Source organism: Arachis hypogaea, chromosome 1, assembly GCF_003086295.3.
Source record: "Arachis hypogaea cultivar Tifrunner chromosome 1, arahy.Tifrunner.gnm2.J5K5, whole genome shotgun sequence".
NCBI lineage: Eukaryota > Viridiplantae > Streptophyta > Magnoliopsida > Fabales > Fabaceae > Arachis > Arachis hypogaea.
The window spans coordinates 93,861,682-93,874,348 of NC_092036.1; the positions used below are offsets into that span (position 1 = coordinate 93,861,682).

Below are 12,667 nucleotides of genomic sequence, written 5' to 3' on the forward strand. Positions count from 1 at the left end.
ATTTAAATTTGGCACAATCAATATAAAAGAGTTCATAAACATTTATTCGTTTATTAACATGTACACGAAAGCATTTGATTAGTGAGTATTGTCTTATTATGTTATGCCTTCAAACTAGTATAACTCTGGCCAAATTCATTTGCTGTTCATTTTAATTCTTTCCATTCTATATAAGCAAAGCAAAAATTACGAATTATACCATGCTTTATGCAAAAATAATTGTAATATGGTCCCAAAGCAGTTTATAGGTACTGTTGGTCACCCAAGAGTTAAACTAAATCTTGAACATATCCGCTTCCTTAACCTTTTCACGCTCCAATCCTATTAGTTTGGGTTTAACAATTTTCTTTAGTTTTAGAGCTAGCATAGTTGGCGTTCATTGGCATTAAAGATTAGAATATTACCAACTACCAAGTATCGTGGTCTCTCATTAAGAGCAAAATGGAGGTATCGTGTGTGTAATCTTTAGTCTCGCTAACAAACTAAAAATCATGGAATCAACAAGGCAAAACGGCCTACTTAACATCTATGTTTGAAGACCTTCTATAGAGGAAACCTGAGTAAGTTTGAGTATTTCTCCCGCAAGTGGAACTTGGCACATCTTTCGAGCATAGTTTATAGAAAAATATTAAAGGTTTAAAACATTTTGACATGGCGAGCAGGTTTTAATTTGTTATATATTAGGAAAAACACAATCATCGGCCACCCAACAGAATCATGCAATCTTTCCAATTAGAAAACAAGAGACACTATCGGTGCACACAGGACCAATTATAGTAATACACATGTACAAAAGCATAAATAGACGTACAACCAGCAACCGAAAAAATTATCTAATGGAAAGAGCTAAACATACGGGTGGAAGGAAGAGAAGAGAGAAAAGAGAAAGAGGGGGGGAGGAACCCCAAAAAAAAAGAGTAGATGATACTGTAGCTGTATTCTGGAGGTTCAATACTATATAATACTCCCTTCTTTAACTAGGGGAGTTGCATAACACATTTTACTGATAGTACATAAGGTGCTGGTTAGGAGCACCCATTCCCATGGCTGCCTGCTTCATGGCAGCATGCTGATTCTGCTGATGCATAAGTGCCGCATGCGCACCACCCATCTTGCTCAGAGCCATTTGACGTTCATACGCTGCAAGTCCCACAGGAGAAAAGCCAGGCACATGTGCAGTACTAGGTAGGGGAAGAGGAGTAGAGGCTGTTCCAGGAGGAGTGGGCTTGCTACCCCATGAACACTGCCGAAACACCAAAAATTTGGATCAGATACAATGCCATTATGCAGAGCCTTTTGAGTATGAAAGATTCCATTTTCCATGACAAAATTTATAGCAAGTTGTTTTGAGAGTTTGCGAGACAGGAGTTCCACGGTCAATAAGCTAGTTGGAATTTCACCAGATCAAATAATAATAATAATAATAATAAAGCCTCCAGTTGACAGCAAAATCCAGTTTAATAAACCCCTTAAACTTGAGATAGGAAAATATGAAACAACCAAGTCATATGCCACTAACACCATCTTAAATAACACAGAGAATAGCAATACGGCATCAAAGATAATAGAATTATCGGCAAACAAATATCCTGCAAACAGCATACCTTGACAGGTTTGCCAAACAGAATCCGAGCATTACCCATCTGGATAGCAAGAGCTGCTTCATCATGTGTACTGTATCTCACAAATCCAAAACCTTTGTCTCGTTGCACCCTAACATCTTCAATAATTCCAACACCAAGGGCATGAAAATGGTGATGAAGATCAACAGATGTAACCTGCAATTTCAATACCTATGAGAACTTCTAAAAAGTAATTTTCGATAAAGCTTAATTTGCATGAATATGTCGCATTTTATAGCTAGCAACCTAGCATATCTGTACTGCTAATACAGACAACTGACTGCCAAAGCACTCCACCTTTCAATAAAGCTATAAGACTAGGTTATATCAAAATGGCCAAAAAAAAAAAAAACCCTTGCCTCTGGAGCGAGATTGCCAACATAAACAGTGGTATATTGAGGATTCTTCTCTGGTGCATCATCACTGGTTACTTGCTGCGGTTCTTCTGCAATTAGAAAACAAGATAACCATGAAATGAAAATCATCCACCAAGCATAATCTACAATCAGGCAACTACAAACAATAAATGGAAAAGTATCCCTACATTAAAAAAATAATTATTTGAAAAACATCAACTATGAAATATTATGATACACATCAGCAGCATGAACACATAATATACTGAAGTGCCACCTTAAAATGATAATAAGAAAAAAAAATCATGATGTAATAGGAGCTTTCAAAAAGTAGGCAACGAATTCAACAATTTCTACAGTCTAGATGCAAACCACAGGAACAAAATGAAAAAGAGAAAGGGGGGGGGGGGGAGGAGCCACTAAATAGAATTTTAGAAGAATAAACTCAGTAGTCTCACCCGATGTTCCATTAGTTAACTCCACAACACTTTTAGAATCCGAACTCTGCTTTTCATCATTGCTGTTAGCCCCTTTAGTGGCCCAGTTACAACGTATCTGTCTACTTCCAAGCCACTTACCTAAAGTGTCAGAAAAATATTAAAAGTTTCATAAACAATGGAAGGTGCTAATGTGTGAACTACAAACTAGGAATGGGCAAAAATAAAAACAGCAGCTTATAACTCCAAGGAAAACTATCATTATCAATGATGAGAACCTCATCACCACAAAATATTTTCTCAACACTGATATAATTGGGAAAAAAAGGGTTATTTGATCCTTCAGCCCAAATATCTGGCCAATTAGGCCCCCGTCATCAGTTCCCCCCACCTGAGGCCTCGGCAGTAACAATATGGAGCAACATATATTAAATTTCACACAGTTCCTGAATAAGGTTTTCTATTATTAAGCTATCACATGGTTATAGCCTGTAGCAAGATTTGATATCGTAAGTTTTCCAAATATATATATATATATATATATATATATATATATATATATATATACACACAATGTTCCATTAAGGTGTAAAGAAGAAAAATATGTGATGAAAGAGACAAATTTTCTATAACAAATATAACATATAACAGACATAAACCAAAGACACAATGAGAGAGATAAAAATCTAGCAATTCCAAAACAAAAATCTTACCAGTTAAATCATTTATGGCACTTTGGGCATCCTGATAAAGTATATTACAAAATAAAGACGCTACATTAGCATGACAAACACACAAAATAATCCCAAAGAATATTAAGATAGGAAGAGAAAAATGTAATAAGTTGAAGAATTCATGCCTGCTGATTTCGAAAAGAAACAAAGCCAAATCCCCTTGACCGCCCTGTTTTCTGATCCCACATTACCTTCGCATCTCTGAAATCAATTTATCACAAGTTTATTGTTATTATGAATTGAATTCAGGTACATACTCAAGTCAAATTACTTCTCACGTCATGTTACATGTAACCTACAATAACAAAATGACATTTAGAAACTTACGAACAAGTGGGATACACAGAGAAGCAAGCAAACAAGGTTGCATCTGTAACCTCAGGGCTAAGGTCACCAACAAAAATATTAAAATGACCTGAATCCAAAACAAAACAAAGGGTAAAGTTGTTATTCCACAAAACAAGAACTGTAATAAGACATTGCAAAGTACATTTCAAGGAAAAATATATATATGTAACCTGAAGTATCCTCTCTCTGGCTGCTAGCATAAGCCCAGTTAACCTTAATAGGCTGGCCAAAGCTGCATAGTACATGCAACACATCATAATATGAATCTAGTAGAAGTTGTTCCATATCTCAAACAAAAAATTAAAATCAAACTTACATGTGCCTTCCATTGAGAGTTACAATTGCAAATGCAGCTGCACTGCGATCAAAGTAATCAACAAAGCCATAGGACGACTGCAAATTAAATGATTGAAGAAAACCATCATTGTGAGATGAGAAAGAAATACGTAGAAATATCTATTTCCAATAGCTGACAGGAATCATGGACTCAACTGTAAGTCATTTTATTGCATTTAAAAAGAATATTAAGAAAACTGACCTTATCTTTCCTAATGAGCTTGCATCCTTCAAGTGCGCCTGCACTTGAAAAAAGCTCTTGAAGAAGGGATTCTGAAACCTGAGGATGAATGTTGCCAACATAGCTGCATTTCATCAAATTTGATTAACGATTAGCAAATTAAAAAATCAATACACATCAAAGAAAAGCGCTTCATAAACCTAGAACATAAGAGAGTCAACTTGCCAACTACAAATACATAAACCAAGCAGAAACTTTTTTTGAGAAGAATTCTTGCAAAGGATATAATAAATTATCTAAGAGGCAGTGAAGTCAACGAGCCACTTCCTTACGGTACTAAAATACGGGAAGATGAACATGTCGAACTAAACAAAAATACTCGACATCTTAAAATACTATTTTTTAAAAAAAAAAGTAATAAAATGTTCATTAACACTCACACACTGCGGCATGAACTTGAATCAAAGCCAGGAGGCAGATTTCCACTCAAGATAGGCTCAATCTGCAAAATAAAAATGTAAAAACAAAGGGGAAAAAAACTAAAATCAAAATCATCTACTATTCTACTCTCCTCACAAGTAATCTAACTAAAACAATAGGAATCATAGCGTGAGTACCCAGCGTTTCACCTAAATTCTAGGGTAATTCAAACGTATCTAATCTAATACCAAAACATAACAAAAAAGCTTGAGCTTGACGAAATAGCTGAAAATTTAAGCAGCAAACAGTAATCACAAAGAAAACATGCTAAATTTTGAGAAGAAATGAAGCTGAAAAAAATCAACAATTAAAAACAAATAAATAAAGAGTAGATGAACCTGTGGAGGAGTTAGGAGAGCAGGGTGGTGGTAGAGAGAGTGCTGCATCATAGCATGCTGTCTCAACCTGTGTTGCTGCATCTTCGATTCCTAGGGTTAGGGTTTGAAGACGATGATGAAAGGATAATAACAAAAGGGAAGAACAAAAAAAAGGAAACGGAACAAATCAAAGTTGAAAACACAAAATATAAGACAAACAAAAAAAAAAAAGAGAGAAAACAAAAAGGAAAAAAAAAAGAAAAAAAAGGGAAAAGAAAAAACCCCTCGAAAGGGAGAGGGTGTGAGAGAAAACAGAGACAAACAAAGACGAAGAAGATGATACTGGAGAGGGACTCAGTCTCAGATACACTTACCCCCCTTTTAATACTTCAAAAATAAAATAAAAAATAAAAAACAAACAAACTAACTTCAATAATATTTTCCATTAAAAGAAATGGGGCCGGGGGTGAAAATGGAAAAGCATCCCAAAGCGTTTGCGGATAGATTTCTTTTACATATTTTTTAGGGGAGTTTTTTTTTTTTTTCTTTTTAAAATACCACGGCAAATAGGTTGTGTTTCACTGTACTGACCCTGTATTCAATTGAACTTTTTTTTTTTTTCGGTAAATCTTTTGTTGTTTTAAATTACAAAAAAAAAAGAAAAAGAAAAATACTCAACTAGCTCTCTTGTTTCGTACTAGCTTTGTTTTGTCATACTTTAGTTAAACTAACTTGGATTTTTGTCCAAATCATACTGGTCTGAAAATTATGTTCTTGTTTGTTGTTTAGTTTTTGAAGAATCTTGTTGGAATAAAAACAGGGACGTTCAATACCAATTCCATTATGCCGAAAAGAATCAAACAATAAAATAGGGCACTCTTTCTTTTTTGGTCATGGATTGGGTTGGACCCAGCCAACCAAACCAAGAAAGAAGACCCAGGTAAAGTTGTAGCAACTACATGACCAAATCGAAGGTTGTAGCAACAGGCAAGTGATAAAAAATTAAAAAGATAACAACTGGGCCTAAAGTGTACTCAATGTAAGTACCTTGACAAAAAATATAACATGTTTGATGGGGCAACCAAAAATACCAATTCTTTTATATTTTTCGTTTATTAGAATTATAAGTTCAATTTAAAATCTTAGTTCCTGTCCAAAAAAAAAAAATCTTAGTTTGTTGTATGATCCTATATTACTATGATAGTGATATCTACATATGCGTATAGTTAGGCCTTCGGTTTTATGTGAAATTTTGTTCTATTGTTATTGTTATTAGTTTTTGTGGCTGTAGAAAAATTCTAGTTAAGAGAGAAAAAAAGTGTTTGTTTATACCTTATACCTTATGGTTCTTGGCATCTTAGAAGAAAAAGAAAAATTCTATTCTCTGATTTGATAAACACCCTCCCTTCTCGTCACTTTTTTCTTTTTTCACTTGAGAAATGGAAAAATAAGTGCACATAAAATGGTAGAAAAGTGTAAAAGTGTCAATCTAGTGCCACTGCCTTGAAGAACGAAAATTCTTATATATTTAGTCGCAACACACAAAACATGCTTTTGACCTAATAAGATACGTGTGTGCAACTAATTCATTTCACTATCTATATATTTTTTATTTTTTGAAAAAATTAATCTCATTTTTCTGTAAAAGGTGAATGACCATCTTATATTAGGCATAAATATTTTTTTGTTTTATGTTTTTGATTTTCTACAAAATTATTCTTCAAATTTTGATCCTAAAATATTAAAAAGTGTTTATTTTAATATTCTTTCGTTAGTTAGTTTGTTTGTGCCATTAAATAATAATGTAGGACATTTTACCATGTTAATATTTTAATATTAACATTTAACTTATTATGTAATGAAAAAGCTAATAACAAAAACAAACAAACAAACCTTTATTAAAATTTTGTTGGATCAAAACTAAAATAAAAAATTGAATATTTAGGGATAAAAAAGTTATTAATCTTAAGCATCTATAGCTATAATAATTTTGTTTAAGTAGATTAAACACATGTTTTCAATTTGTCTCTAAAATGGTTAAAAAAAACTACCACATGTTCGGTAATTATTAAGTACCATTACTCAACCAGATCTCCTTCATGTTTGGCTAATTTTTATTTTCTTCTTCGTATGTACCTAAAAAGATTATTAGAGGCTTGTATACATAAGATGTTCTCTCATAATGAAATACACAAGGAAAATTATAAAAAAGAGTACCATTTAGTTCATACTTGTTGTCTGGTTTAAAGTATAGGAAAATTTTCAAATATACCTCGAACACGGGTGTTTTAATTATTTTAATCATTAATTTTAATTAATATATTATATATTTTTTTATAATTCATATCAACCTTTAAAATATATATTTGTTTCAGATATACTAGAAACTTCCTAAAATATATATTTGTTGCCTTCTTTGACTTATAACATTGGCTGAAAATGAGTAAATTTGTTTTCTCTATCTTGTCTCCAAGAAAGAATTATTTCTACATGCCAAAATAATGTTATCGGACTCTCTTGCATCAATATAGCTGTAAAATAGTGATGCCACATCATTCAAGAATAGTGGCAGAAAATGGGAAGAAGGTGCGCAGTTATAAAGGGCACAAGCACTCACGTACCCTAACTTCAAAATCTTAGGTAGTTGAGGCATGCGATACAGGTGCCAAAAGACGGGACCCACTTAGTGACACCACTCCAACTTTGACCAATTTCCTCCCTTTCCTTGAACCACCACATATAAATTAGTAGTTTGACTCCCAAAACGTGTTAATCATTTTACTTTATCACAATTATTATCAGATTTGGATATCATATAATATTTTATTAAAGATTAATTTTATTATCATTTCGGTTGATGAGGAAAGGAATTATTAACAAGAGGGAAAAAATTCATAAAAACATAAAAGAAATGGAATGAAATAGTATTGAATCCAAAATGTTTGAGATACTAATAATTACAAGGAAAGAAATAACTAGGCAGAAGCTAAATAGGAATAAAGTTAGATGTATATTTGTCTTAGTCTTGATATATAGCAGTGGGGATAGGGTGAAACCAAAATAACAAAAAGCCTAATTGAGCAGTCCACCAATTATGAACAAAACTGCTTTTGATAGTGTGTTGATTAAGCTCCTAACCCAAGCCATGCCATAGACGACTCAGCTGCTTTATTAGGGACCGAGACGGGGCTGCTGCTTTGATATGGTGCTTTTGAAGCAATTCTGCAAACACAACATAATAATTAGTCAATTAGGCCTCCAATTGATAAACCAAGCAATTGTTTGGGAAGCCTACCTATCCTTTCTCTTCTCCAGGAAGCGATGCAGCGAAGCCTTCCTTGCAATAGGTAGATCTGCACATAAAAATGAAATTTACCATTAGAGAATAACTCACAATGATATATCATTTTTACTCTAAATAAAGGAAAAGAAATTACCACCAACAACAGGTGCGGACTGTAGCTGGGAGTGGGGTTGAAACAAGTAAGGCCGGGTGTGCTGAGTAGAAGCGCATGCACAAGAGTTCCCTCTTTTAGCCAAGGACAGAATCTCCTCCGCTTTCTCAGCAGGAATGTCATCAAACACCATCACTTGTCCACCATAAAAGATTGTTAATTGTGCACCTTTACCATCCTTTAATGCACTGCACATGAGTAATTTTGTTAAACGCAGAAAAGAAACGGTGCGGTGCACGAAAAGCAACAAGAAACACGCATACCTTGTGTTTGCATAAGCAGGAGCACGTGGATAAAGAAGATCCATGGTTGTCACATTATTGTTCTCCTTTGTGGGAAATAACTCCATGGTTGTTGCAGAATAGCATGAGTTCTCAGGTGACCCTGCTGTCAAATAATAAACAGATTCAGAGAGCCGTAGAGAACGGAATACATCATTCAAGTCCATAGCACTCTTAGGATAAAAAAGATGATTAAGCAAATCCCTTGATATATGATTATCCTCCTCGTTCCCCGGTATCCACGAAATACGGTTTAATCTTATCCCAAAAAAAGAGAAATAAAAAAAACGTGACTCCTCCTCTAACAGAATGTTGAGAAAATTGGGAGCGGGTAACATGCATGCACTCCAAAAATCAAACATATACATTTCGTAACAGAAAATAGAAACGGAATAGGGGGCAATTTGGGAAATTGAGAGGTACCGTGTGTTTCAGGGGCGGGGTTGCGTTTTGTTATGCCGAGGGTGAGGTCACCGAAGGAACCGTTTTCTCTGAGGTATTGGCTCAACCGATTACAAGTCTGGGAAAACGTGGAGATCTCCGGCGACTTCACCGGATTTTGGCCGGAAACTCCAGAATACTCCGATGAGCTGGACATTTTTGCAGATATTAGCGAGGCTTTGATTTCTGAAGAGAGGGCGGATGGTTTCGTCGTCCTGATGAGACTTCTATTTTATATAGGAGAGGGTTTATAACTTGGAAAATTGAAAAAGGATTATTTTTAATTTTAAATTGCGGGGTCCAGGGAAGAGGGAAAATGAAATTGAAATTGAAGCACGAGGAATATGTGGGTGTACTCTTTCTTTTTAAATGCTGCTTTCGGCCTTTCTTTAATTTGTTGCCTTCCATGACTCTCCCAACTCTACTATTAGACTTTTCCGAGTCCACTCTCCCCTTTGTTTCTTTTCTTTTTTTTTTTCCATTCAAACTAATAAATTATTACTAAGCTCACAAAAATGAGTGAACAAAGGATAAAGATATTTGTATATACTTGATATTTACGATATTTATAAAAAAATAATTTATAATATTAATATGTATTTTGTAAAATTACCTAAAATCAATATAATATGAGTTTAGATTCGGATTTTTCGGATGAAATTTTCGACTTGATTATTTGATAAAGAAAGCTATCCAACAACACTTTCAAATGGATAATGATGGTACTTATAAGGAACTCTATTACTTAAGTCAGATCTCTTATTAATTTATCGGGAAGTAGACAAACAGACAAAGAGACGAGATCCTCTTGACTTACAAGTAATGGAGAACCTAACCTTTATGAAAGATTCAAATTCAAGTAATTAGGGACATTTGTGATTATAAAAATTCTGAATAAGTAATACAAGAGATACAATTGGGTTTACAAGGGAATTAAAAAAGAAGTTAATGAAGACAAAGAAGATGAATCTTTTTTAGGACTTCTACTTCCACCTGATTTTAAAAATGTTATTAAGAAAAATATAGCACAAGTTAGGATGGAAGAAAGCAAGAAATTAAGTAAAAATTCAATGATAAAAAGGTGATTAAAGCGAGAAAAACAAGTTCAAAAAAGAATGAAAGCATAAATAAAGGAAGAAGAACAAAAGATCTCACAAAAAAATAAGGGAGCAATCACACATCTATTAAGAAGAAAAGGCATAAAAAAGAAATAAGAGAAAAGTACCAAACAAAGAAGAAGAGAAGTGTACAAGATTTAGAGAGAAAAAAAAAGACCGTAAAACAAGTGATGCTAATGATATAGATGACTCAGAGGAAGAAGTAGGAGCATGAAATTTGCGCTCCCAACTAGGTTTACAATGTAGTAATAAAAAAAAACTGTGGTGGATCACTTTTGTAACGTAGGGCAGAGAAAAAATATCAACACAATTGACTGTACAATAAAAAAAAACCAAAAGAAGACGAAGAGCGGCGTAAAACTAGCGCTACTTTTGTTTATAAAGAATAATGTGTCCAAGGTATCTTTTGAAGAGTTAATGTTAGTGCCACGGTGTTTTGGTTATTTTTGACTTTTCGAGTAGGATATATTTTTTATTTGGTTTTTGTGTTGTGTCCGATGTTTTGGTGTGCCTTTTGTTAAGATGGAGTAGTTGTTTTAATAGTTAACTCAATTTAACTGTTTCGTTGAACCTTTGCTCTTTGTTCTCTGTTTGTGATCGAGCAACCCAACTAAAGATTAAAAAAATGTGTATTGTCATTTTTTTTAAGTAAGAAGCTCAGCACATAAAGTAGAACAAAAGAAGACATCCAACAGAACAACTTAAAACAAATAAAGAAAAATAAGCAATGCAAAGAACACTAATAGTTATCTCCTTCTCATTTTCGGCATTGCCATCAACAATAAAAATGATCCACACCTAACCACTCCATGTAGTTCAAAAAGGACAAGTTGATAATCTCGTCAACCCCTTTTTCTTTATTCTGAAAAATCATTCTATTCCTTTCTAACCAAATGTCAAAATAATCACACAAAAACACATCATCCACCTCTTGCACTCCTCCTTGTTAATTGATATCTGAGTCCAACTTTGAAAATGTTCATTTAGTGTCCTCGAGTAAGACCATTGCCTCCTAATAAATGATATTCATGCACACCAAATCTGCCAAGAAAAATTACAACCAAGAGATAAGTGGTGACCATGTTTAACACTTTTGTTACATAACACACATACAACATCTTTCTAGTTAACAATCCCAAACCGACTCAGCCTCTCCTTCGAATTGACCTTGCCAGTCAAGACAAACTAAACAAACAGTTCCACTACCACTCTTAGTGGAACTAGACCTTTTCAAACAGTCCTAATAAAGTTATAACTTGTTATATCCTCCGAAATCATTTTTGTTTGCAACACCTGCATAAAAAAGTTAGTAGAAAATACACCTTGTCTATCAAATTTCTACACAACTCTATTTTCTCTATCATATGCAAGTTTAACCAACCTTAAGGTATCATGCAACTAGTTCACTAGATCTAACTCCCATTGGAAAAGCTCTTACCTCCATTAGAAGTTTTATATCCACTGTAACTTATCCCCAAACCCACAATTCTCTATTACAGATCTCTTTGGTTTGAAACTGAGAAGAGTCTCAGAAACTGATCTTCCAAAGAATTACCACGCAGCTAGACATCTTTTCAGAATCGAGTCTTTCCTTTATCACCAACCTTCATAGACAGCCTAGCAATCATTTTTTGTCCAATTTGTTGATCCTTAAACTGTATCTGACAAATATTATTCCACATATTTCCAAACAAATAATATTTGGAATGACAATAAGACATTTGAATTTAGGTTATTACAATAGCAAACCATAATTTTTCATAATAAACAATCCTCCTTAAAAATATAAATTATTCATATATGTACTCAAGTTAGTCTAATTCAATTCGCTCAATTAATGTCTCTAATTAGATTGGCTCATTTTGAGATGACTTAATTAACAAAAGGACTCTCATTTTTTTTATTGGGTTAAGCGGATCAAATAACAAAAATTTAGATCATATTACCTATGATCTGACGTGATCTAAAAAACAAGTTAAGAATTCTCTTACTACTTTATTTATTGCTAATAAGATAATAATAAATTCATTCAACATATATAATTTTTTAATTTGGATCCTCTAAATTTTAAATTTTTAATTTAAAGAGTAAAGTGTGATCTTTCACTTTTGAATAATTTTTCTCTCATATTTACTTTTAATCCCACCTATGAAATGAATGATGAGAGATCACACTTTACTCTTTAAAGTAAAATTTAAAATTTAGAGGATCCAAATCTATAATTTTTCATATAGTAAAGAGTATAATTGTCCATCATCACTAAAAAATATTATATTATCTCTACTATAATCAAGTTATTACCCTATTTTATAAATGCTCAAACAACTCATGTACTTTTCATTCAACTCAAACTACACCTTATTAAAACTTGTTACTAATCTAAGCATCCAAATTTCTTCTTTTCAGGCACCCTTCACCTTTGTCTCTTTTTTTTTTGGACAGCGACCTGGGCCAACAGACCAGTCCAAGTCCAGAACAGAGATCGATGCCCCCCAAATCGACCCGTTATTCCCCGACCCAACCCGTTATCCTTTCCTGTATCCCACCCTTGCCGCGAGAGT

General features: G+C 33.6%; 2 protein-coding genes across 4 annotated transcripts; both read right to left on the minus strand.

The window, feature by feature from the left end:
- Positions 1 to 700: 700 nt before the first annotated feature.
- On the minus strand, positions 701 to 5,298 carry LOC112696368 (oligouridylate-binding protein 1). Its single transcript, XM_025749105.3, has 12 exons — positions 4,833 to 5,298; positions 4,455 to 4,516; positions 4,036 to 4,138; positions 3,814 to 3,890; positions 3,668 to 3,729; positions 3,477 to 3,564; positions 3,275 to 3,350; positions 3,129 to 3,159; positions 2,437 to 2,556; positions 1,982 to 2,067; positions 1,605 to 1,778; positions 701 to 1,243 (listed from the first exon to the last, which is right to left on the minus strand). Exons 1-12 carry the CDS (start codon positions 4,911 to 4,913, stop codon positions 1,001 to 1,003), a joined length of 1,203 nt encoding a protein of 400 aa, XP_025604890.1. The 5' UTR covers positions 4,914 to 5,298; the 3' UTR covers positions 701 to 1,000.
- A 2,416-nt stretch (positions 5,299 to 7,714) lies between these two features.
- On the minus strand, positions 7,715 to 9,526 carry LOC112696383 (protein TIFY 10A). 3 transcript variants are annotated; one of them, XM_025749154.3, is made up of 5 exons: positions 8,971 to 9,526; positions 8,530 to 8,650; positions 8,249 to 8,454; positions 8,107 to 8,164; positions 7,715 to 8,033 (listed from the first exon to the last, which is right to left on the minus strand). In XM_025749154.3, the coding sequence occupies exons 1-5, from the start codon at positions 9,143 to 9,145 to the stop codon at positions 7,937 to 7,939; spliced, it is 657 nt and encodes a 218-aa protein (XP_025604939.1). In that variant the 5' UTR covers positions 9,146 to 9,526; the 3' UTR covers positions 7,715 to 7,936. The 3 variants fall into 3 exon arrangements, with proteins under 3 accessions (XP_025604939.1, XP_025604931.1, XP_025604923.1); XM_025749146.3 differs by having other exon boundaries at positions 8,530 to 8,653; positions 8,971 to 9,477; XM_025749138.3 differs by having other exon boundaries at positions 8,249 to 8,650; positions 8,971 to 9,325.
- Positions 9,527 to 12,667: the final 3,141 nt, after the last annotated feature.